The sequence below is a fragment of the Symphalangus syndactylus genome, chromosome 14 (genome assembly GCF_028878055.3).
Source record: "Symphalangus syndactylus isolate Jambi chromosome 14, NHGRI_mSymSyn1-v2.1_pri, whole genome shotgun sequence".
Taxonomy (NCBI): Eukaryota; Metazoa; Chordata; class Mammalia; order Primates; family Hylobatidae; genus Symphalangus; species Symphalangus syndactylus.
Genome location: NC_072436.2, coordinates 65207355 through 65232967, shown reverse-complemented (window position 1 = coordinate 65232967; position 25613 = coordinate 65207355). Strand labels below are relative to the sequence as shown.

The window sequence follows — 25613 nt, the reverse complement described above, 5'->3', positions numbered from 1 at the left end:
TGGCTGGTGCCAAGGAGCAGCCTGAGACCCCGCCTGCAGCTGCCCCTAAGGCTTTCCTCTCCCCATACGGAAACCAGTTCTACTTCACTGTTCTTTCTTCTCTGGAATTCAGGGGCTAAATCCCTTCCAGGATATTTGGATGCCTGCAGGAAGGAAACTGGAGAGAGGGACGAGCCCTGTGCAGCACAAGGCTCCCTGCTCAGTGTGGCAACAGTTGGGCAGCCGTCAACATCTGTGCCAGTGTTGCCACCTGGGCAAGTCTCTGTTCCTGGGGCATGTCCAGGTGGAACATGAAGAACATCGTCATCCTTTCTCGCCTGGTTTACTCCATCGCAGGATGGAGCCCACCAGCAGGGAACCCAGACTTCCTTGACCCAGATGGTGGCTGTCCCTGTATGAGGGCTCTTCAGAAACGCCAGGACAGGCCCAGGGCATTTTCAGGAGCTCTTAGGAAAGCAGCCTCAGTCCGTTTCCTGGCAATACCCTACCCTAAACCAGCCTCTGGGGAGAGGCCTGTGGCAGGGAGGAATGCAGATGCCCAGCTGGCCTGTCTCTGACCCCTCACATGCTGCACTCATATTAATTTTCCAGGATTCCTGAAGTCCAGCCTCAAGGGATACGTGATGGAAAAAAGTGAATCAAATGCTCTTTTGACCTATGGGCAAACCTGCTTTAACTTAAAGCACTGTGAGGGCTGAAGGCAGACAATCCTGTCTCCAAGCATGGACTCTGCCCAGAACCCCCTGGAGGGCAGAAGGCAGGGAGCTGTCTGCAGAAGGGCCAAGGGCAGCAGGGATGGCCATGAAGGAAACCATGCCAGGCAGGGCAGGTGGTGGACCTCAGAGAACGGCACAAAATCGTAGCACCCAGATACCAGGCAAAAACTCCTATCTGGTCAGATCATGACGCACACCAGGTCCCTGTCTGTTGTCCTGGAGCATTCCTGTGTCCCAGCAGTGTCCTGGAGACAACAATGGGGCTGTGGGGGACAGCGGGGTCCGGACTGTTCCTTCTGTATATTCCCATTGACACAGAAAGGTCATAGTGCATTTCTCAAAGCACTGCCAGTCTAAATGGTTGGGGGGTCTGATAAGTATATCTATATTTGATATGGGGCCTTGCTTTGTCACCTAGGCTGGAGTGCAGTGACACGATCATGACTAATTGCAGCCTCAACCTCCCGGGCTCAAGCAATCCTCCTACCTCAGCCTCCTGAGTAGCTGGGACTACAGCTGCGCAACTGTGCCACCTCAGAGAAGTAGATTTTTAAACAAACCCAATTTTCTCTTGCTGTTAACAACACTGAAGACTAGTAGCAGGGGAGTGAAAGTGTGGGTTAAGAGCCTTAAAAACTTGTGGAAAGGGCTCGATGCCAGTGGAGAGCACTTAGTTATTTCAGTGAGAAGAGAGCACCTAAACCGGGGTCTGAAAACACATGAAAACTCCAGGACTTGCCCCCAGCCCTTCTGCACATTGTGGGCAGGGCCAGAGCTCCACAGATGGCCTTGCTCATGACTTCATCTAGAAACTGAGCAACAGGATTTCTAGATTTCAATGCCCAAAGCATCCACACACCCACAGAGACCATCACGCCAACTCAAGCATGAATACAAAGTGAAAGCATGTTCTTGGCATGAAAACCATCTGCTCACACCCCACCTTGCTCCTAAAGTAGCAGAACCTGTTCACCAGCCAGGGGTTTATACTCCCTATCTTAACGGGATTAATGGTTTTCATGGGGCCATAACAGACTCCAATTTAAGAGATCTTCAAGAATTGCTATAGAATGTTTTGTGGTAGTTGAAAAGGTCTTCCTCAAACTGTTAGAAAAAGCAAAATTGTTAGTATAGGTTTACTTTAACCAGGCTCTTTTAAAGATAAATGCTGCAAGACTGGTTTCCAGAGCTCAGATTAATTAAATGAGAGTTAAGATCGGAGTCTCAATACACACTGTTCTCATCAGATTCTGACATCCTCTCTACTTTCTTCTTGACTTAACAGGGGTCTCAACAGGGATCTCAACCTTTTCCAAAGCAATGTGACGGTTTCTTTTCCAAAAGGTAAAAAAACCCAAACCCCCAAACCTTCCCCTACTTTGAATGATTCCTGGGGGGAGTTCATTTGTTTTTTGCAATCAGTCTGAAACCTGGGCTGCAGGTCAACAATCTCGAGTAGTTATGAAAAGACCAGGGTTACTGGAGACCAAGAAAGGAACGAGCGGAGGAAGGAAGGAAGGAAGGAGAGGGGCCGGGGATTTTGTGCAAGATTTAATAAAAAACAAACAAAAATAGGAATGGTTGCTTTCAACATTTTCCAGGTTGTGAAAGGTTTGCCACGATTCTCAGGGGTGTGGTTCTAAGCTGCATCAGTGGAACAAATACAAAATGCTGTCCTCTTCCCAGGTTGGAAGGCAGTGCACATTCTCCTCTTAACAGCCAGACTAGCGGGTGAGGAGTCAGTGCTGTGACCCAGGCCAAGCTGGAGTGTCCGCATGGCTTTTTCTCTGACCAGTGGGGATTCCATCTACCTCGAGAAGTGCTGGCTGGGCCCTGTTTCCACACCAGCGCGTGGTGACACAGGGTAGCTTATCAATAGGCTGCTGGGCCTTAATACTGACAGGTGAGTGTGGCAGGTCACAGCCAGGAAGGGACTAACACAGATGCCCTCCCAGCCCCCACTGCTGGCCTAATTTTAGAATACCACGGAAAAAAGCTTTGTTGAAGACAACAGGAAGTCAACATAGCAGAGTGGTGTGGACAACCCAGAAGCCAGCCTCACACATTCCATGCCCACAGTTAACGATGACAACAACAGCAATAATAATAATAAAACAAAGGTACAGGTGAAAAGCAGCGCTCAGGGTGTGCTGCTGCAAGCTGGGGAAGGCGCGTGCTCAACTTGGATGGGACACAGCTAGTCTTTCTTCAAGTCCCTGGATTCAAAGAGCTTCAACCGTTCTTGCACCGTCAGGCCTTCCTTCAGACTCTGGGTAGAGACAGAGCAGGAGGAGAAAATAAACACACCGTTAGACCCCCCGCACTGGACCGGACCGGGCCAGACCGGACCGCTGGTGGAGCCGGCATCAGTCAGAGAGACAGGTGCAGGTGCGGTTAGTGGGCATGCCAGGAGGAGAGGCCCCGGGAAATGCTGTTATTGGTGGAGGATATTTTCCCCTTCAGAAAATTACTTGGATGAAAAAGGAAAAAAAAATCAGAGAGACAAGACCATGTGTTTAAGCAGCTAAATTCTGAGCGTAGGGCTCTTTAGACAAGCAGTGATCAGATGAATCCAGCCAGGAAAAACAGTGCAATGAGCAAGGAGACTGCCCATCCCTGTGTCTTGTCTTGTGTGTGGATTTGTCCACATCCAGCTCCAGAGAGATTCTTCACCTGACAGCCTCAGCTGAGGAGGACCAGATGCTCCAGGGCATCCCCAGCAGGATGGGTGTCCCGGGACAGGGCCTCGCTCCTACAATGCCTCTGTAGCACCTGCTGCCCTCAGACCCATTTCTGGCATTCCCTCATCAGAAGCCTGTGTTATGGGGATTTGGGAATACGCCAACGTATCTAGTAAGATTTTCAAAACATAAAACCAATACTCTGTTCACGTGGGATCTTGCTAAAGCTTAAATCTGTATGTCCAGAGATGAATGAGATCTTACTAACTGGGGGACAGAGTATTTTCCATCTCATTCTTACACACTTTCCTCAATGATTTAATTTCTGAATAAGAAAAGGAAGAGCACTTTTCAGAGAATGACTGGAAATTAAGGGCATTCCAGTATTGACTGGAAAGTGCCGTGGCTCTTCACTTATCTCCCTCTTCATGCTAAGCGTCGCTGTCAGACTCAGCCCTGCTGACTCCCTGTGGCTTACCCTTGCCAGAGCTGGTGCAGGTACAGGCTTTACTGAGAAATCGGAAGCTGAAGGGATGGCCTCTAGCTCAGGGTCTGCCTGATTCTACCAGTTTCAACCAAACACCTGAGTAACGTGAAACTGCAGGCTGTACCCCATCTACTGGGGAGTTGCCAGCCTAGGCTCAGGCACACTCTGGGACCATCCTGGAGGCCCTGATGTGATGGACTGGGGACTGAGCATGGGCTGGTCAGCTTGAGGCTCCCTCCAAAGCTCAAGGGAAGGGGGAGCTCCACTGTCCCCCACTCCATCCAGCTCTACCCAGAACAGACCTGCCTGTTTGCTATATTCTGGAGCTGTGTGTCTGTATAAATAAATAATGTGACTTTTAAATATAGGGTTCTGCTGCTAAGCATTTTAAAACTCACTGGTCCAGGCTGGGCATGGTGGCTCACACCTGTAATCCCAGCACTTTGGGAGGCCGAGGCGGGTGGATCACAATGTCAGGAGATTGAGACCATCCTGGCCAACACAATGAAACCCTGTCTCTACTAAAAAATACAAAAAATTAGCTGGGTGTGGTGGTGGGCACCTGTAGTCCCAGCTACATGGGAGGCTGAGGCAGGAGAATGGTGTGAACCTGGGAGGCGGAGCTTGCAGTGAGCCGAGATCGCACCACTGCACTCCAGCCTGGTCGACAGAGCGAGACTCTGTCTCAAAACAAACAAACAAAACAACCTCACTGGTCCAGGTGAGCCTCACCTTAAGCAGTTGTCACAGCTTGATAATTGTGTGTCTGAGAGGGTTTCTTTGGAAGCCTGCCACAGAGAGTGGCTGGGGGAATGGGGCATCCCCCATTCTGAGCCCAGATGTACCTCAACACCCATGCCTGCTTCCAGGTGCCCTTGGGGTCCCTCCCTGCAGGGTGCAGGGTTCTCACAGCAGTCAGTCTTGCAGAGGACCTGGGTAGACATCTGGTCACCATTGAAGGGGCTGGAGCCAAGCCAGGCAGGCAGCCCTGAGCCTAAGTGCTACTCAGAGGCAGGCCCCAGAGCATGGCTGGGGGATGTCACTGTCACATCCCGGTTCCTGCTTGTTGGGGACTTTCTGTCAGGACTGCAATGAGTTTGGTCAAGCCTAAGGCCTGGGTTTGTTCCTTGCAGGCACTGTGTCAGAAGCCCCAGAATCCTGCTACAGCAGGCCCAGGGGAGGGAAGCGCCCCGACAGCCACAGCACCCAGCATGCTCGCTGCTGGCTCCTGCCCCAGTGACAAGGGCAGAGCTCAGGCTCGGGTGATGCTGGGCTTGCTACAATTCCAAGGGTGGCAAGTAAGTGAAACCCCCTACGTTATTCCCACACTGGCTGCGGGAGGCTGTTTCTCTCTCTACGTCCTCTGGATTCTCTCCTGGTGGCTGCTCAGCCCAAGGACCCCTGCACAGGTTTGGCTGCCATGCCTGGCCCTTGGGGCTCAGCCAGCTCCCTCTGGGGTTCATCTCCCCCTAGGCTGTTCTCTCCACTGAGTGCCTCCTGTAGCCCCACATATTGAGCTGACCACAGACACAGGGGCCCCTTAAGAACCCCGAGGGAAGCATTCTCTGGTCTCAATCCCAGAAAAGGCTGTGCTGCTCTTAAGCAACTTGCTGTCTTTGATTTTGTAGCAGCTGAGACTTGCGGTCCTTTTAAGTGAGGCAGGACAGAAAAACAGAACAGAACAAAAGACACAGGTCAGTGCACATCAGATGCCATTTCAAAAAACACCAATGAGAAGTACGGTTTCTGGGCAACTTCATTTCCATCTTCTTGAAGGGTTGGGTGGAGTCTTCAGATACAGTTGATGAAAAGGATGACACCCACCCATGCCTGTGCCTCCTAATGTCTCCTGGGAGGGCTAACATGGCCCCATCCTGCCCTGTTGCACCACAGACATCTAGGAAGTCCTCGTCTTTCTGCTCGGGCCAGCAGGACTGGCCCTGCACTCCAAGGATTTTTATTACGGAAACCCAGCCAAGCCAAACATCAACTTAAAAACACGTGAGGAGGAGGACCCCATCCTGGGGTTTCTCTCCACCCTTTTCAGTTTGCCCTAGGGCCCAGACAGTCTGCTCCCTCATCCCTGCTCTGGCTGGTTCCCAGCCACTGTGAGAGGCCCCCACCCACTCACTGCACAGAGTTACTGTCAGGGGCCCGTGGGTGTCACACAGCCTCCCTGGAAGGGTCCTGTCAGTGACAGCCGGTCCCCTCCCCTGATTGTCACTTACAGGCATGGTCCAAAAGCCCAAATCACTAATAGTGAACTTCAAACTCCTTCAAGAAAAGCTCAAAGATACTAATTACAGTTTAGCCTCAAATAAGTAGTAGAATCTTCAGCAAGAAAACCATGAACCAAAAAAGAACAAGTTTCCTTTTGCTAAACAAAACGTTATGTTTAAAGAAAAATGCCCAAGCTGTTTTCAATCAAGCGTAAACCATATTTGGGTACAGGGGACTTAGAACTGTACAAAAATAAAACCAAACTGACTAGGCTTAAAACCTTCAGCTCTTTAACCAAGCCTCAGGCTCAAGTCCCTCGGACAGCAGGGTGCTGTGGGCGTGCCTGAGAAAGGGCCAGCATGGGGAGGAAGACTTGGTTCTTGCTTTCCTCCACGTTCTCATTCCGGAATGAATGAGATCAAGCCACTGAGCCGGCAACTACTCATTCTCTGGGTGTCTCCCACCATGGGCCCTCCCCCACCTCCTCTCTGGGATAGGGCCTTCAATGGCACCTAGTGAGAAGCTTTTATTAAAAAAAAAAAAATACTGGTAAATATTTTGCCCCTATTGCTTGTAGTTACCACGCTCTTCTGAACCATCTTCACCAAGCTCTAGTCCTGGTTTATCCATTCCTAGAATGACCGGCCTGTTAGCCTTGACAGACAGAGGCCACTAAATGGCTCACTAGGTGGGCAAGGCCTTTGGTGATGGTAGACTTCACTTGTCAGCGTGGACATCTGTAAACTCCACCTCGTGACAGAGGGCAAGACGAGTGTCCCGAGAGGGTGGAGTGAGTCCAGCTGTTGTGCACAGATTATCCAATATGCATGCTGATGGGTGCCTGGCTCTCTGCCTGCCCACCAGGCTAGAGGAGCGCCTCACTGCCAGGGTCATCTCTGTTAAGGGCTTAGAGTGCCAATTAACTCCCCAGAGCAGGTTAAAGAAACCTCACTTGGATTTGGTATGTGTTTGTTGGAGCAGGATGAATTGAAATAAAGTAACCATGACGCAGGCGTTTGCCATGGGGGTGTGAGCAGTGCATGCAGGTGGTGGGAGAGGCGGTTTACCTCCTGCATGGGCCGGGAAGCGGGTGCATTTCAGGTATCCCACGAGACCTGCTCAATTACGGACTGTCAGAGGAGAGAGCAGACATGAGACACACAACCAATCCCAAACACACGCGGTGCCGCTGCCGCCTCCGCCCGCCCTCCTGTGCATGGCTGGTTCTGGACAGCACACTAAAGATGTGCTGCTTCCTGCTGGTGAACAAGAGCAGGCAGCATCATCTGTCGGAGGCGGCACCAGTGTCACAACAATGATGTGCAAGGAACAACACAGGCACAGCTGACAGCAGGCCGACACGAGTGGGGCTGGGTGAAACCTGGCCTCGAGGCAGGAGCCGATCATGCCAAGTGCTGCTCTTCACAGCCCTGGCCTGTCAGTGTCATTGCCAGGAGGTGGCTCCAAGACAAAGACAGAGCTCAAAGCCACCAGAACCAGCCCAGCAGGGTGAGCTCAGGCTGGCTGAGTGCTGGGCCCTGGGGCTTTGGCAGCTGCGGTCCATGGGAGCACCCATACTTCAATTTGAGCTCCTCTCCCCAGTGTCCCTCAAGCCCCTCCCACCAGGGGGCTGGACCCCAGACTCACCTTGGACCTGATATTTCTGAGTTGCCGGGTGACACAGGATCTGTCTTTCTTCAAGAAGTCAGGGTTGCTTTTAGATTTCATTATATCTGAGGTATATAATGAAAACAAACAGACCTGTTACCTTTGCTTTCTAAAACCCTCTGAACCAGACTCAATCCTGAAACATTTCCCAAGCTTCCTACTGCAGCATACTTAGGACAATTCCTTAAACAACTCTAAGGGAATTCAAAGCCAATAACCATAAAACATGTTAGATCTCTTCAGACCACCACAAAACACCAGCACAATGGGAGAATGTGTATGTGGGGCCCCGCCAGGGCTTCCTGCACTGTGACTGTAGCCCAGAACAGCATTCCCTCCAAAGGGACTTGGTCCCCCAACTCTGGTGTGAGACCTCAATGCTGAGCAGACCCCTAGCCCCATTATCCATGATTCTCCACCTTCCTCCTGGTAGCACAGGGCTGTCTAAAGCAAGATGATAAGGCCAAGGCCTTCTCATTGTCCACCCACCCAGACAGCAGTCCTTTAGGCTTCTTACAAATGTCTACTTAAATACCTGTAACACAAACAGATATTGAGTCATATCACACATCCTGTGCATGTGTGGGGTTTTCTGTTTTTTTTTTTTTTTTTTTTTTTTTTTTTTTCAGACGGAGTCTTGCTCTGTCGCCAGGCTGGAGTGCAGTGGCGCAAACTCAGCTCACTGCAACCTCCGCCTCCCAGGTTCAAGCGATTCTCCTGCCTCAGCCTCCTGAGTAGCTGGGACCACAGGTGCGTGCCACCATGGCCAGCTAATTTTTGTATTTTTAGTAGAGACGGGGTTTCACCATGTTGGCCAGACTGGTCTCGAACTCCTGACCTCGTGATCCGCCCGCCTCGACCTCCGAAAGTGCTGGGATTACAATAGGCGTGCACCACCGCACCCAGCCCTCTATTTCTTTTAAGAGACAGATTCTTGCTGTGTTGCCCAGACTAGAATGCAGTGCCTATCCACAGGTGTGATTCCACTACAGGTCAGCACAGGTTTTTTTTTTTTTTTTGAGGCAGGGTCTCATTCTGTCATCCAGGCTGGAGTGCAGCAGTGTAATCATGGCTCACTGCCACTTCCACCTGCTGGGCTCAAGTGATCCTCCCACCTCAGCCTCCCAAGTAGTGCTGGGACTACAGGTGCATGCCAGCGGTCCCAGCTAGTTTTTTTGTATTTTTTGTACAGACAGGGTTTTGCCATGTTGCCCAGGCTGGTCTTCAACTCTTGAGATGAAGTGATCTGCCCACCTCAGCTTCCCAAAGTGCTGGGATTACAGGTGTGAGCCACTGCGCCTGGCCAGCACAGGAGTTTTGACCTCTTTCATTTTGACCTGAGCCAGTTCACCCCTCCTTAGGCAGCCTGGTGATCCCCTACTCCCAGGAGGTCACCATATTGATGCCAAACTTAGTGTGGACACCTGATCAACTTAGCTTTGTGTGTGACTGCCTAGAACTCCTGGGCTCAAGTGATCCTCCCACCTCAGCCTCCTGGGGAGCCAGGCCTACCACCAAGCCTGACTACTCAAGGTATTTATGGAAAAATGAAGTCTTCCTCCCAGCATCTGTCAGTACATAATCACTATTCCTTGCCTGACAGAAAAAGAGTTGATTTTTTTTTTTTTTGATATTTTGTGAGCTAGCACATCTTTTCCTGTTTGTGCGTTTTTGTATAACAAGTCAAGATGGTCACATGAAATTATGTATAATCTGGCAAGGTGCAGTGGCTCACACCTGTAATCTCAGCACTTTGGGAGGCCAAGGTGGCTGGATCGCTTGAGTCCAGGAGTTTGAGATCAGTCTGAGCAACGTGGTGAAACTCTGTCTCTACTAAAAATACAAAAATCAGCCACGTGTTTTGTGGCACACTCCTGTAGCCCCAGTTACTGGGAAGGCTAAGGTGGGAGAATCCTTGAGCCTGGGAGGCGGAGGCTGCAGTGAAATCACGCCATTGCACTCCACCCTGGGCAACAGAGCAAGACCCAGTTTAAAAAAAAAAAAAAATTACGTATGAGCTTAAAATGCTTGATAAAATGTTAACTCTTTCATCCTCCCTGCCATCTATTTTTTACAGGGTACCTAAATGTTTTTAACCAAGAAAAAAAAGGGCCAGTCCTGTTGTTCATTCCAGAAAGCAGGGAGCTCCCTCCCATTCTCCACTCTACGGCCTTTTACAGATATTACAGTCAAATCCTAGGATCAAGCAGCTGGTGAGAGCTACTTCTGCCCAGTGGTTGAGTTCTTTAGAAAAACGAGACTTGTTATTATTTCGAAAATATTATGCTGATACTATGGGTTCTCCCTAGAGCAATCAGCACAGTATCCACTGCTGCGATGGGGAGAGCAAGGCCTGTCTGGGGCAGCCGTGTGAGGCTGGTGCTCCTGCTCCACTGGGATGCCTGGGTCTACAAGCATCAATGGGATTCTTCTGCTTCAAGTCAAGCACCGGGAAACCTCTACGACCAAACCCCCATAAGCCCCCCAGCAATAACCGAGAGGGCATGACCCAAGGACGCACCATATCCGGACACCGTGGCACTGTCAGGGGACTTTTCCCCCAGCGCTTCCGTTGCAGCCTTGAGCTGCTCCTTCAACCTGCTGATGTCACAGTCAGCCTTAGCCTTCACGATGCTGAGCTCTGTGTAGATGTCTTTGTACTTGTCACTTGCGTACTTCTTGTCCTTGGGAGTGAAATGACAGAGAATGGTAGTTACATCCAGGAAAGAGGAGCACACACAACATGGCCTGTCTTCCTGGGGACTGAACACGGTGGGGAGGCTTGCTGTGGGCGGAAGAGGAGGCTTGTTCACCTCTGTCTTCTAGAGGCAGACAATGGACAGAGGGGAAAAACCACGGGGCCTGAGGACACGGGCACAGCCATCAGGACATGGCAGGATAATCTCCAGGCCTGGTGAGTGCAGGAGGCAGTTCCGGGATTGCCCGACCAGCCTGGTGTGGCCCTGAGTGACCAGGCCCCTCCCTTGTGGGCTTCAGCCTGGAAAATCCTCTCTGTGTCTTGGATTCCCTAGGTGACTGAGTGACCACCAATGATTCTGTCGTCTCCCCTGATTCCAGGAGTCCCTGGAGGAGGCTGGTGGAAGCCAGGGGGCGGCTCAAATGGAAATCAAGCCTTGCCTCACTTCACAGGCCTTTTCTCTGGAACATTCTGCCCAAGGCACACAAAAAGCACATATACACTGAAGCTGGAGCCAGGCCAGGCAGGTTGCTCATGTCCACGTTCCCACAGCACCTACCTGCAGGCTGGTCTTTTAAGAGGACTTGATTTTGGAAACCTCCTTCCTCACAAGAGTAAAATCTGCTTCAGAAGAGCCCGTGCTGAGCCCCAGCCTGAGTTCAGGAGGCGCATGTCACCTAGAGCCTGTTCCCGTACCCGCCCTCCTGTGGTGCGGTGGCCTTACCCGCAGTGCCGTCTGCAGCTCATCCTTGAGGGAGCTAATCTCCTGTTTCAGGTACTGTATTTCCGATTCCTTTACCCGCAGTAAGACCTAAAATGACAGATCAGGGACCAATATTCAGGAGCAAAGAAACCTCCAGAGTCTCCACAGCAGGCTGAAGCGTGCAGAGGGCTCTTGAATCACCAGTGAGCAGGGCAGCCTCGTGGTGCCCAATGCGGGGAAGCATCGTTTAAACACCGCTCACAGCTTCAGCCTCACATACAGAAACAGGAAGAGGAAGGAAACGGCCGTGATTCCTCCCAGTGCCAAGGACTCCCTCCTCAGCCTGGGGTGCTGTGAGCTAGACCTGCTTGTCTCCGGGGACCAAGCCCGCAAGAATCAGGAAATGTTACCACTGACACTTGTGTCAGACTCACTCAGCCTCTCTTGCCCGCCCTTTTGGTAAAGCACTCATTTAGTACAAGACACAGGCACAGCAGACAGCGGCCCAACACCTGGACTCGGGGCAGGAGCTGATCACACCAAACACTGCTCCCTCCCAGCCTTGGCCTCTCAGTGTCACTGCCAGGAGGTGGCTCCATGACAGAGACAAAGCTCAAAGCCACCAGAACCAGCCCAGCCGGGTGAGCTCTGGCTGGCTGAGTGCTGAAATTTTAGCACATTTTAGGGTGAAATTTTAATTGAATGTGGAGAAATCTAAGTGCCTTCCTAAAAGGACACCCTATACTCCAGAATCCATCATTCTAACATAAAGCGAGCCTCCCTGACTTAAGCTGCAGCAGCCACACGGCTACAGAACATGTCCTTCTGAGTGGTCAGTGTTTGTGGCATGGCAGAAATGGAGGGGAGTGGATGGAGTGAGATGGGGTCAGGATCCCTACAGCCTCTCGAGGGCTCCACTCGGCTAGTGGCTCTCACGCCACCTGGCAGCTCACTGCTCCTCGCCGCCTCTGGGTGATTTGGATCTTTCTGGACCCTGCGACTCCTGCAGTCTCAGGTCTGTCCCTCCCACAACCCTGTAAGTCAGGGGCCATGCTGCACTCCCCTGGGGCTCCTGGGTGCAGAGCTGAGTCAGGCAGGGCCTGGCTTCTGATGGTACCTCTAGTTCATAGGCATCCTTGCCCTGTGCAAGGGGTGACCCAGTGGCCTCCCCACCGCCGTCCCCAGTCAGCAGCGTCCGCAACCGTGTGATCTCTGCAGCCAGGCGGTTGTTCAGCTCCTGGGGGACAGCAACACAACAGTGACACTCCAGAGCTGCCTGGGGCCAAGTCGCATGACACAACCCGGGAAGTCCATTTCCCTAGGTTCTTTGTGTATCTGTGGAACTGCGTAGGCAGGATCCAATCGATAACCCTTAATTCCTTTCTGTCACAATAACCAGTGTCAATCTGTTCCATGGCTGGTCCCATCTGAGCTCCTGTGGGGTAATCTTTAAGCCACAGTGGTAATGAGTGGACCCAGTCCTGCCTGAGTAGCCTCATACACAGCGCTGTGCAGCAGCCATGCCCCTTGGGAAGGCCTCAGGTGAGAATAGGACTATGTGCCCAGCCCCAGGGGGTATTTGTGCAGGGTGGGGTCATAGAGGGCTGTTTAATTTGGTGCCCACAGAAAAGCCAATATTGAATGAATCCTGACTTGAACCTTTCAATTAGCCAGGATTTAAATGCGCCCCAATTAACTAAGGAGCAAGCAAATCTTTTATTTATTTATTTATTTTTTAGACGGAGTCTCGCCCTGTCGCCCAGGCTAGAGTGCAGTGGCGCGATCTCAGCTCACTGCAAGCTCCGCCTCCCGAGTTCACGCCATTCTCCTGCCTCAGCCTTCCCAGTAAATGGGACTACATGTGCCCGCCACCACACCCAGTTAATTTTTTGTATTTTTAGTAGAGATGGGGTTTCACCACGTTAGCCAGGATGGTCTCAACCTCCTGACCTCGCGATCCGCCCGCGTTGGCCTCCCAAAGCGCTGGGATTATAGGCGTGAGCCACCGCACCTGGCCAGAGCAAGCAAATCTTAAGAAAAAAATCTGACAAAAATAAATGTGAGCCATAAGCCTGACCCTGGGAAGTGTCAGCTCAATCCCTGGGGGACAGGATCCTGGAGGACTGGGATGACCCTGCCAGGCCCTGCCCAGAAACAGTGAGCCAGAGGTTCAGAGGAGCACAGAGAAGACACCAAGACACCCGAGAGTCTCAGAAAGGGTCAAAGCAAGCGTGATGTCATGTGTAAGCAGGTGGTGCACTTGGCAGTACAGCGTTGCTCTAGCTATCCGCGGTGACGTTTCTGACAATACAGATGGCGACGCTGGGTGGCAGGGAGAAGCCTTGGGGCAGGTGACCACTCTGTGGCTCAGGGACCTTCATGCCACTTTGAGGGTGAGGCCTGGCTCCAGCTCCGGTGTGGACTCACCTGACTATGGGTCTACCTGACCTTGAGTGCCCCTGAGTAACCTTGGGCTCACCTGGCTGCAGGCTCACCTGGTTGTGGGCATTGAGCTCCTGGTTCTCACGCTGGCACTGCCGCAGGGCCTGCCGCTCGGCCTCCAGCGCCTGGGCCAGGTGGGCATTCTCCAGGCACTTCTGCGAGTACTGCTCCGAGAGGACCTCCAGTTCCCGCTGCACCGACTGCAGCTCCTCCCTGGGGAAAGGGCAGCACTCACTCCTCTGCCTGCTTCAGGACAAGGCCTCCCAGAGGCCGGTGTCCCTCCTTGACACCAGACACAGCCAAGCACAGGTCAGGCCTGCAGTCTGTTGTCTTAATCAGCCTGGGTCATACAGAGTAAGGGATCCCTTACAGAGATGGCCTCATGCCCCTCCCCGGTCCTTTCTCAGTTTGACAGTCCTACAGCTAGCACTTCTCTGGGGATGCCAGTCAGGACAGAATCCAGTCTGCAGCCACACAGAACCCCCATTTCTAGAACTCTCTTCTGACTCAGAATTTGTTTTCAGTAAACCCACTTTTGAAGCCATCTGTGTCTGACAGCCAGGACCAGGCTCTACACAAGACTCAACAAACCAAGCTTCCTGAGGCTGTTCTGCCACCCTGGATCCAGGAGCACCGTCCTCCTGCAGGTGAACCAGGGATGAGGGGCTTCCAGGTGAGCCACCCTGCTCTGACCAAGGTCAGCGTGAGCCTCTACAGGGTGCCGCTGACTGCTGCCAGCTCCTGAGGCAGGGACCCTGGCTTCGGCTATGCTATAAAGGCTCCTGGTAGAGCCTAAGTGCCGTGACGCTCATGGTGGCCAATCTGTGGGCTTCTGGCTGTGTCAATTCTACCAAGTGAAAAAAGTCTACAGCAGTTATTCTGGTATTGTTCTATCCTGCCTGTGCAGAGAGAATCAGCACGTGTGGTTTTAAACCGCAGTGCTAGTTCTCACTTCTGCCCTGTACGACCAAGCCCAGCTGCCTGGCTCCCGGTGGGCTAGCAGGGCAGCTGTCGAGGAACACATCTGGGCGGTCGCTGGGATAGCCCTGGACAAGAGGGGAGTTTAAGATTTCGCTTGTTACATCTCGTTCTTGGCATTTCGAGGAACAGTCTCTCTGAATAAAGGAGGCCCCACTTGGGCCATATCCTGCACTGGACAAGAGGGCATCTGAGTTGCCCTCAGCACCCAGGGGCCTCAGGCCCCAACTTCTGGAGGCTCCTGCAAAGACACAGGAAGGGCCCAGCTGTTGCCTAGTCAGCCACCCCCCAGGGGCCCTCCCAAGGGCAGATGGGCAGGCCCAGCCACTTACAGGTACTGGCGCCGCAGGGCCTCAACATCTGAGTTGACGCTGCTGATCTGGGACCGCTGGCTCTTCTCCAGCTCCCGCTCCATCTCCTCCCGGTGGGCGTTCTTCATGGCTTCGATGGCTGCAGGCAAGGACATGGCCTCAGCACCAAGGGGCCACACCCTTCCTGCTGACAGGGGTGGGGGTGGGGAGCTCCACACAATGGGGTGGCGCCTGCCACTGCTGATGCTTGCTTAGTCAATCAGCAGTTGGATTTTGCATGACAGGCTGGCCCCTCATGAACCAATTCTCTGAGGTGGGTGCAGGCTGGGAGAATTCTCCACAAACTCCCTCTGGAAGGAATGCACGTTTGGCTTTTTTTTTTTGGTGTCAGAAGAAAACCAAACTGATTAAATAAATGTCAATGTTAAATTCCAATATGAGTTTATAAAACAAACAAGCTTTTGTGCTGGTGTATTTTCTTCCTTGGAACTAAATTAACAAACCACTGAGGTGGCGATTACATAAAGGGACGGCAGCACAAGGCGGAGGGGACGTGCTTGTTTAGGGCCACCTGCCAGTGAAGCTACATATCCTCACGCTGACGGCAAGGGCGCTCTGGCCAGAGGTGGTCCCATGTTGACAGGTGTCTGTCAGGGGGAAAGTCACTGGCTGGACTGACACTGGTCAGTCTACTTGTTGGGACTGGAAAGTCACAGGTTGGGACAGCTCCTTGTGTGCAGCCAGCCACGACGGGGCTGTCAGGGGTCGAAGTGTGCGCTCTCAGCTTACAGGCTCTCAAAAGGGACCTAAAATTGGCCTTTGCCTCATAGTGAAGAGTCAAAGAACCCTTCAACAATGAAGTTTACATCTCAGCCAAAAGGCAATTTAAAGGCTGCCATTCCTCTGAGTTGTGTGTCTAGCTCAAAAAAAGCTGGCCACCCACCGTGCCCTCAGGGTTACCCCACTCCCCACCTGAGATGGTGGCCGCTGTCTCCTCAGCTAGGAGGCGGTCTTTCTCTTCCCGAAGTTTCTCTAGCTCCCGCTGGTGCTGCCTCTGCAGATCTTCAATCTTCTTCTGGTGCGTTTCTTCCATTGCTGCAAACCCTCGCTCACACGTGGCCTGCAAAATGCAAAAGGGACTTCATCGACTTCTTTCTTTACCTCTAAGTTGGGGGCCCTTTTTAATAAAGGAGCCAGGAATCCCACCCCGTCCAGGCCCAGCTGTGACTGGGCACTCACTGACTGTGCTCCACCATGGGCGCCCTGAACAGGATCCCTGGGGCTGCCTGGGGATTCTCAGCAATGCCATCAGAGCATTCAGAAAAGGGTGTTACCAGTCAACTCTACCTCTTATTTCTATGATTGTACTGTGCCCCATTTCTTCCTGGGAGAAGGTGGTATGGTGGGTGGGGAGAGGCTGCTATGAAATGGAAACCAGCCAATCCCGGACCTTCCTGCGTTGCTGCCAGGTGGGACCCACAGGAAGGAGGAGAGAGCACGTGTGCAGAGGCTGGCTGTGTCTGGTCTGGAGGGACACAGTGAAAGGCCCATAAAACACAGATGAGGGACTTGTCTGCTGGAGGGAACCAAGGCCATTCCACATATAGGGAGTGGCCTGGTGGGCACTGGGCTGGGAGCCTCTCAACCCACAGTGGGTTAGAGTCTACTTCTGGGAGCTGGGGGTTGGGACTCTGCCACTAGCCAGCCGACAACCTCCAGCTGGTCACTTAATGCTCAGGTGTTGACTGAGGGAGTAAGATCAGGCTACAGGATCTCCTTCCTTCTAGCCTGTGTCTTCTTTCTTACTCTTTTCTTAAAGAAGGGCACCGATGACATAGCACCTCTGCTAACTCTAACAAGTACATGACAGGAGACCTGCTTTCCAAACTCTCCTGTGCCTCCCTAGAGTGACACAGGCATGCCCCAGGATGGGAGCAAGCCACAACAGGAAGCCCAGGCCTGGTTATGAGAGCTGCGCCCTCTAACAAAGCAGGTGAGCGTGCTGCACAGCTGCTGGGAGGGGTGGGTGTGCAGCTATTTTGAGCACGGAGGCACACACTTTCTGTCTAAATCCTTCAAGTGGTCTGCTTCAGAGAAGGGACTAGGCCTCTCGCTGAGTTTTAAAAACTGGAAGAACGTGGCCACATTCCATTCCAAATTCAAGTGTGGGGGCTTCCCCACTCTGGGCTCATAGCCTGCACCACTTGGTTAATCTTCCTGCATGTGGATTCAAGAAAGGATACTAAGAAATCCTATCAGCATGCCTGGGCATCTTTCTCTGGGCCCACTTTTGGCGATGGCCAACTCTGAGAGCCTCAGGCAGTATTTCCAAACTCGTGGTCAGTCTGGACTTGACTGCAACCTATGTGCTGCTCTGGGTGAATGTCTCAGCTATTGCCATTATTAACTAGGCATCCCATCCCCTCTCCCAGCAGCTCCACCTGGAAGCATCTGTCTCTTCCTGCCACCCTCACACCTCAGGATGGCTGCAGGAGCTCGGAGCTCTGGAGCTCCTGGTCCTCAGGCCCCAAGGTTGAGCTCTTCTTTCTCCCTCCCACTCGCTTTGGTTTGTATGTGGCTTCTCAGTTAACACATTTAACTAATAGGTCTTTTTTAATTAAAAAAAAAAATATGGAATACTTCACGAATTTGTGTGTCATCCTTGTGGAGGGGCCATGCTAATCTTCTCTGTATCATTCCAATTTTAGAATATATGCTGCTAAAGCGAGCACAACTAGTATTAATAGGTCTTTTAAGTCTTATTTTTTTTTCTTTGAGTCTACTTGCTAGGAAAAGTCTTATTTTAATCTGAGTGCTTTGGAATACTATGCAGATAAGAGTCAAAAATCTAACAGAAGCACTGGGACATCTTTAAAGACCCAGTTGCTTCTTTGGAGAGAAATTATATGTTAAAAAATAATTGATCTTAAAAAAAATGTTAATTTAAGCCAATCATTCCTGGGACCAAAAGAAGTTCCTCGATGACTGCAATCGTGGTGTGGTGGGAGCCTGTGGATGTCAGAGGACGGCTGTTAGGCCAAGACCCTGTCCCCAACGACCCAAGGGGAAATCTGCGTAAAGTGATGAAATCTCAAGGTGCTGTCGATTTACAAGTTCTGTATGCCTGCAGGGGTGGGTGAGAACACCACACCTGGGCTAGAAGCTCCCAGGCACAGGAAGGGACACTATGCAACGGCAGCTAAGGCAGCAGCGAGTGGACAGTGTCTAAGCCCCTGGGAAGGGCCTCATCCCAACCTGCATCATCTGTTTCTCCCTCCTGGTGACACTGGCCCAGCACAATCTCTGGTCAGTTCTCAACATAAGGCAGTCTTCTCTTTTCTGATTTCTTGCTCACTGTTGGTATAATGGCACCTGCATGGGGCCTCCCCTGCACCTGGTTGGCTAACCTAAAGCAGCCTCGGTGTGGAGGGGGCTCTTATGGATGCAGACAGGAAGCAGGGCATCGCTGTGCCCAGGCCCTGACCCCATGGACCCTGCTGATTGTCTGGGAAGCTGCAGGGAAGGGCACTAGCAAGCATATTTGGGGTCAAAGCAAAGGTTTGCACAATTAACTTTTCAAGTTGCACCTGGACCCATCTCGGTGCTGCTCTTGGTGAACTGACCACAGTGTCATCATATACACACACACTTTCAAAACATAGCTGTTGAAACCTTCTCAAAACTCTTAATGGTTTTTAAAAGGTTTTGACTGATTTGGGGAAAGCATGGTGAAAAAGAGCATCTCAGTTCTCCTGAGGTGCTCGCTGACAACCACACCTGTGTGTCTGGGTGGGGCCGGGTCCATCACACAGAGGTGACGTGTGAGCTGCTGTTTCTATTCAGAGCTACAGGAGTAAGGGGCTGGGAAAAACAGGTGTCCTGCTAGACAGTGGCTGTGAGGATGTGTGGGCAGGAGCACTGGCAGCTGCCTGGGAGTCAGGAGCTCACTGCACAATGGTGCTGGCTCTGTGTGTGCCCGGCTCTGCCACATGAGTGTGGGAGGCACCACCTGAACATGGCTTTTGAGGGGCCCAGTCATCCTAGTCATTTACTGGGGCAGCTTCCTGAGTGGGAGGAACATTAGGGCACAGGTATCATGGTAAACTTTTGAGTCCAAGGAATGACGCTTGACAGCCACACATGGCGGGTGTGGCCTGCAGCTACAAAGGGTGGGGCCAGAGAGCTGGGCCTCCACTCAGCCCACTACCACCTCCAGGGCCTGGCATTTCGCCTTTGTGCTCCAGGACCTCAGGGGTGGGGGTGCAGGACAGTTCTGGGGAAAATCACTTGTAAAGGTCCTGGGGAAGGGGACAGGAGTGGCTGGAGGCTGTGCTCAGTGGGAAAGCTCTTCTCACCAGAGCACACATCAAATGCCAGCTCCAGAGAGGGACCCTCCGCCCAACTGTGCTCTCCTAGGGCAATCAGGAGGAGACTGCCCTCCAACCGGGCCCTGGCTCTCCAGAGTGTTGCTGTGAGTACAAGGCTGTCCTCAGGCAGCTGCCTCAGATTTGGGCTAGGACTGGGCCAGGCGGGATTCCGGGGGCAGGGGCAGGAAGGAGGCAAGCCTGGCAAGGGGATTGGGGGCTGCTCTCAGGAACACAGAGAGGCCGCATTAGGCAGGCAGAGAAGTGCTGGGAAGACTACGTGCTCCTCTCCCACCAGGGACCCTGGCGGCCCTCCTGCTAGCTCTCCTCCTGGTGGAGGACACTGGGGGATGCCGAACAAGAGGCTAAGCCTGCGGCCCAGGCCCTGCTGAGACCACACCATGGCTAGCAAGTAGAGGGACAGCAGCATATCCCCTCAATTCTGCCTGCATGGTAGCTGAGCCAGACGTCCCCACACCCACCCCGTTATCAAGGAAGATCTGCTTTGCAAATTGAATGGGGCGTTAAGACCTTAAGGCTCTCCAAGTCCCTCTGGTACTTCTCCCGCAGTGTGGCCGCGTCGCCCTCCAGGTCCTTGTGTCCCAGCTCCTCCCGCATGACGTCCATCTGGGCCTCCAGCTCCTGGATGCGCTCCCTCAGCCCCGTCATGGAGTCAGCCTCTCCCTGGGTGGCCTGCCAGTTGGGGGCAGGGGCTGGCAGGGCCTTGGGGTGCGGCCCCTGGTGGAGGCAGAGGGTGTCCTGAAGGCACCTCAGGCTCTGTGAGTAGTGCTCCTGCAGGGTCCTCAGCTCCTCCTCATGGATCGTCTGCAGCTCCCGAACCTTGAGCTGGAACCTGTCCTCCAGGGTCTGTATCTGCTCGCCATGATGCCTCTCCATGTCCTGCCTGTCTCTGACCGAGGCATCCAGCTGGCTCAGGACCCGGCTGCGCTCGGCCTGCAGTGTGCTCTCGGTCCTGGTCAGCTGCTCCACCACGTACCGAATCTCCTCCTCATACCTGCCCCGCAGGGTGAACATGCTCATGCTGTGCTTGCTCTCTGCATCCTCCAGACACTGCTGCTGATGGTCTAGCTGGGCGGCCTTGGCCTTGAGCTCTGCATTCTCCCTTTCAACAATGGCGATCACATCCAGGTACTCGCTCTTCTGCTTGCGTAGAAGCTCCTCGTACTCCTCCCTTAGGGCCTGGGCTACCTGTGCCTGCTCTGAGCAGGAGGGCTCCCGGGTCTGCCAGGACTCCTTGCAGAGCTGGAGCTCCTTCTCATACTCTAGCCGGATTCTGCAGGCCGCATAGCACACCTGGGCCTGAATAATGGCATCCTGAACCAGCAATGAAGAATACTGACTGAGGCCTCCCAAACAAGTGTTATACGAGAGACTCTGGGACACCTGGAGAAGCTTCTGGCAATCTCTCAGCGATTCCACAGGTGGCAGAGATGGTAAGGCTGCCGCTATCTCCTCTAAGAGGCTGGCCTTCTCCTTTAGCTGCTGGGCAAGCTCCTCCTGAATAGCAACAAAGGCCCCAGGGCTCTGGTCAGACACATGGAAGGGCTCCTGAGAGCCGTCTGAGTCTCGGCCCAGGACTTCTCCTAAGGGGCTCAGGTCCCAGGACAGCTGAACACCATCTTCATGGCCCGCTGGAAGCCTGAGGGCTTCCAAGACCTGCTGCATCACTCTCTCAAAGTCTGGGGTTTGGTAGGCTCCCAGAATTTCCCTCAGCAGGCACTTGTGCTGCCGCAGGGCCGTCTGGGTGCCCCGCAGGGTCTCCTGGATGCTCTGTAGCCTGCGGTGGAATGACTCCCTCACTGACTGTGTGGCAAAGCTGAGCTCTGCCCTGACCCATGTGGCATTGGCCAGGATGGGGGCCAGGCCCTGTGGGATGCTCTGCTGTCCGTCTCCTGAGGCACCGACTGCCTCTCCTCCCAGCGTCCCCAAGTGCTTCCTCAGAGACTCAACCTGGCTCCAGAACTCACCATCCACCAGCACCTTCCTGGCCCAGGTGTCTACGGGGGCCCCAGCAGATTCCATCAGTGGCTGTCCTGACCAAGAAATCTCGTGGAGCATTCGGGAGACATCTGATGTTGTGTTCTTCAGGGAATCTGCTATCTGGCTGATCAGTGAGGCCTCCAGAGCAATCTGGTCAGAAAGAAGCCTCACCTGCTCCTGCTCTGTCAGCTCAGACTGGGAGCACTGCTGCAGGGAGGCAGGCTTCCCATTCTCCTCGGTGCCACCTGTCTCCAGCTGTGCACGGGCCCCGCCATGGGCTGGGGCCGGCCAGTGCTGCAGGGCTTGGATGGCGCTGACGAGCGCACTCTCCACACTGGCCAGGGAGGCTGCGCGTGCGTCCTGCTCATCCTCCTGGTTGGCCCTAGGCAGAGATCTCAGTTGTTCTCGGCAATTTTCCAGGCACATCAGGGCCTGACTGTTCTTGACCTGGAAGTCCCCAAGCTCTCCAACATGCCCTTCAACCCTCCTGGCCCTCTCCTGCCTCTCCTGCTCCAGCTGGGAGGCCAGTGCGCCAACCTGGAGCAGGCTGGCGTGGAGCTGCTCGCGCAGCTGGGCCTCGGTGCCTGCCCACTGGTGGTGCAGTGCAAGCAGTGCCTCACGGCTCTGACCCTGCTGGCTCTCCAGCCTCACGGTCACGTCTTTGAGCTTTTCCTCTGTGACGTAGAGCTTGGTCTCCAGGGAGTGGATGATGGAGAGGTACGTGTCAGAGTCGCCAGTTGCAGGCAGTACACTGGGTGGAGGCTCTGAGGACATGCTTTCTTCCGAGGGTGACTGGTCCTGGCTGGTGTCGGAAGATGTGCTGCTGGTCCAGGTCTTCTCAGACCCTTCGGGGTGAATGTATCTTTGGCACTGGATTGTGGAGAACCGGATTCTTTGCCTTTTAACACCAGGTGCCCCCTGGTCGGGTTTGGCTGTGCCCTGCTGATGGCCCTCCCTGTCAAGCACTTCCACTGACTTTGGGGGCACCATGCTTTCTTCCCTACTGGGGCTGCCGTCACCATACTCCTCCCCTGGAGGAGCCCCGAGGTCCTCGTCCTCATCCTCAAGCCTTGTGTGTGGGAGGCCTAGAGGTGCCCTAGTGGCTTGGACTGGTTGGCCTGGGAGCAAAGTGCCATCCCTTTCTGTCTCTTTAGGGGTACTCCGTGGCTCTTCCATGTCCTTTGGAGATTTACTTGCAAATTTCCTTAAAATCTCTTCTTTTGCCTGGAGCTTAATTTCAGTTTCCTCTAAGCTGCTCCCCAAGGCAACCATTTTAACCAAAGCCTCATTGAGGTCCTGCTCCTTCTTCTCCAGAACCTTCTCATGTGCTTCCTTAATGCGCTCCAGCTCTTCCTCTTTCTCTCTCAGCAGAGTGTGCATGCTCTGCAGCTGGCTGGAGACCCTCTGGTAGGAGTGCTCCAGGCTCTGGTTGTCGGCCTCTCTTCTCCTCAGCTTTTCCCGGAGCTCAGCTACATCCTCGTCGGACGTGGCCACGCGCTCTGTCAGCTCCTGGAACCGCTGCCTGAGGAGGTCCCGCTCGTCACAGAGGCTCTGCACATGCTCTGCGAGCCTGCGCACGCTGGCCTCTCGTGCCTCCAGCTGCTCCTCCAGCTGGTGCACCTGCTCACTGCCCTCGAAAGTGGCGCTCAGCTTCTCCTTCTGCAGGGTCTTCACCTGCTGTGCCTGACCCTGCAGCTGGTCCTCATAGGCGCTGGCCTTGTCTTCCACCTCCTTTAGGTTCTGCAGCAATGCCTGCTTCTCCTTCTCACAGCTTTCCAGCAGCAGCTCGTAGTTTCTCTGCAGCTTCTCCTCCATCAGCCGCTGGGCCTGCTCACTGGCGCCCAGTTGCTGGCTGAGGTCGGCAATGCGCTCCTGCAGCCTCTGGACCTCCTTTTGCCGGTCCTGCTGCAGCGCCTGCTGTGTCTCCAGGCCCCGTAGCTCCTGCGTCTTCTCCAGCAGCAGGGCCTCGGCACTCTTGAGCTTCTGCTCGCTAGCCCTCAGCTGGCTGCTCAGCGCCGCCTCGCTGTGTTGCCGCTCCTCCAGCTGCTCACGGACCCGGCCCTGCTCCCGCTTCAGGTCACCCTTGAGCTTGGCCAGTGCCTGCTCCTTGATGGCTAGCTCGGCGGCCGCATTGCTGAGCCGTGCCTGGAGGCTCCGGATCTCAGCCTCATGGTGCCGGATCGTGTCCTTGGCCTCCCCATAGCTACGCTTCAGGGTCTGAATCTGGTGTGTAATCAGCTCCTGGCGCTGGCACTGGGCTTCAAGCTCACTTTGAAGGTCTTGGTTGACTCTGTGGAGCCTCTGCCAGGCACCCGATGGGGAGGCGGCCACTTCAGTCTTAAAAAAACCGATTAAATACTGGTTAGTAACACTCGGGCCTCCCAGTTCTGAGTGTCACACCTCTGGCCAGGAACAACCACAGAAAGCTCCTTGATGGCTTTGGCTTTTATCCTTTGCACAACTTTATTTTTTTTTCCCATTAAAAAATCCAACAAATTATCTTTTTTTTTTTTTTTTTTTTTTTTTTTTTTTTTTTTAGTAAGTAGCTGCTTCCAGGTAAACAGAAAACATAGACAATAACATCAGAAAACAGCTTTAACCAAACAGCTTCTAGGAGAAATAAACCAAACAAAACTGAATAATGGAACACACTGAGAAGCAAAACAGACTAAAGGACAAGAGAGCGCCAGGAAGAGGGACAGGCGGGAGGAGCAGAGCACCTGCAGCTGTTTGTTTCACAAAACAAAACGTACGCAGTCTTGACAACAAATCCTAAACAAGCGCGGTACGCAAGGTGTAGGCAAATGATGCCACTTCCTTCTAAGACAGGAGAAGGAAGGAAGGTAACACTCGGGAGATGTCAGCAAGGTGACATCCAAACATTTTCCTGTGGAAAGTGTAGTCAGTCCTCTAGAGTAACAGGAAGAACTAATCTCTACCTGTAAGAAGACAAAACGAGGGGGGAACGGGAACCATGGAATAAAATACAATAATCAACAAAACAAACAAACTTTTGTGGAGTTCAGAATAAGAAAAAGCGAAGCATGCAAAAACAAAACACAATGTAAATGAAACAAAACTCCCCACACTGAAAGGCATGCAGAAACAGAACTCATTAATATAGGGAAAAACAACACAAACAAGAGTGAGCTGAGCCCAGCCTAAGAATCTGGCCTGCCTGTGGCTCCCTCTCGGTCTGCTGGCCGGGGAAGCCACAGATGTGACACTCAGTTATGTTAAGTTCAAGTTACACTTCACGCTCAGTGTCCAAACCATGCAAGCTCCTCCCAACAGTTAGTGTAGCACCCACCCCAGTAGCTGGCTCCTGACCCTTAACCCCACAGACCCCCTGCTCATTCTGAGTCGTGATTAAAAGCATTTCCAAAGCATAAAGGGTGGTGAAAAGTCACAGGCTATTAGACTTAGGGAAAAGGTATTAAAGACCAGCTTTGCCCTGTGCTGACCAACAGGGGCTTCAGTATAGGCTCATGCAATTATGCAAGTTAGACAAAGAGGCAGGTTCCTAGGTTAGCAATGTGCAAAGTCCGCTGCTTAGTACAAGTTGAGTATCCAAAATACTTGGGACAAGAACTGTTTCGGATTTTAAAATATTTGCATTCTACTTACTGGTTGAGCATCCCCAATCCAAAAATCCAAAATCTGAAATGCTCCAGTGAGCATTTCCTTTGAGCATAATGTCAGCGTTCAGTTTTGGATTTTGGAGCATTTCAGATTTTCGAATTTGGGATGCTGAACTTGTATCTTTACTACCTGATTTGAAGTCAGTTCTTGTAGGATGAGGCCCAATCAAGAATTAAAAAGATGCTCCTCAAACCTGGAGGGCAAACGCAAATGACCTTGGCAGGGAGGCCCACAGTCACCAGGTCTGAACTGGGCATGGCAATGACTATGGCGGAAGAGGCTGGAGAGGAGAGTCTAGGGCACGTCGGGCAGAAAGAAAGAGAAGGCCCAGGGAGCACATAGGAGAAGAAACAGCAGAGAGTCTGCAAACAGGCAGACTATGGTCAGAGGCCAGCTGAGTGCCCTTGTTCCATCTGCTGCCTGGGACGACTCAGACCAAGGTCAGCGCACTGCGGTCTGGAAATGTAGACACTCAATACATGACAGAGACTCGGGGTCTAAGAGCCGGAAGGGCCCTCAGGGATCACTGGATCTAAGTCTACACAGGCAGCAGGCTGCCGCTGTAGAGGAAGGGACACGTGCACTTGCTTTGGGGGTCGGTAGCAGGGCCAAGTCTTGAACCTAGGACCTTGATTCTAATGTTATACCCTCAGCCTTTGCCGAGAACTTAGGCTCCCTGTTCCGGTACCCCACTTCACTTTT

General features: G+C 53.0%; 1 protein-coding gene and 1 non-coding gene across 9 annotated transcripts in view; both read right to left on the bottom strand.

Moving 5' to 3' along the window:
• Positions 1 to 2254: 2254 nt before the first annotated feature.
• The window catches only part of MPRIP (myosin phosphatase Rho interacting protein), a 151243-nt gene continuing 127884 nt past the window's right edge, over positions 2255 to 25613 (bottom strand). For 3 of the 8 annotated variants that reach the window (XM_055240898.2, XM_055240900.2, XM_055240904.2), the window contains 9 exons: positions 19800 to 23606; positions 15877 to 16024; positions 14926 to 15043; positions 13669 to 13828; positions 12291 to 12410; positions 11195 to 11281; positions 10294 to 10456; positions 7752 to 7837; positions 2255 to 2985 (listed from right to left, as the gene is read on the bottom strand). In XM_055240898.2, coding sequence (XP_055096873.1) covers positions 2914 to 2985; positions 7752 to 7837; positions 10294 to 10456; positions 11195 to 11281; positions 12291 to 12410; positions 13669 to 13828; positions 14926 to 15043; positions 15877 to 16024; positions 19800 to 23606 — 4761 coding nt within the window. In that variant the 3' untranslated portion in view covers positions 2255 to 2913. Of the gene's footprint in view, positions 2986 to 7171; positions 7235 to 7751; positions 7838 to 10293; positions 10457 to 11194; positions 11282 to 12290; positions 12411 to 13668; positions 13829 to 14925; positions 15044 to 15876; positions 16025 to 19799; positions 23607 to 25613 lie in introns of all 8 variants that reach the window. The other 5 variants (XM_055240899.2, XM_055240902.2, XM_055240906.2 and 2 more) reach the window with 5 other exon arrangements.
• LOC129463402 (U6 spliceosomal RNA) lies at positions 17530 to 17636 on the bottom strand. The gene has a single exon (XR_008651171.1). It is a non-coding gene; the product is annotated as a U6 spliceosomal RNA (small nuclear RNA).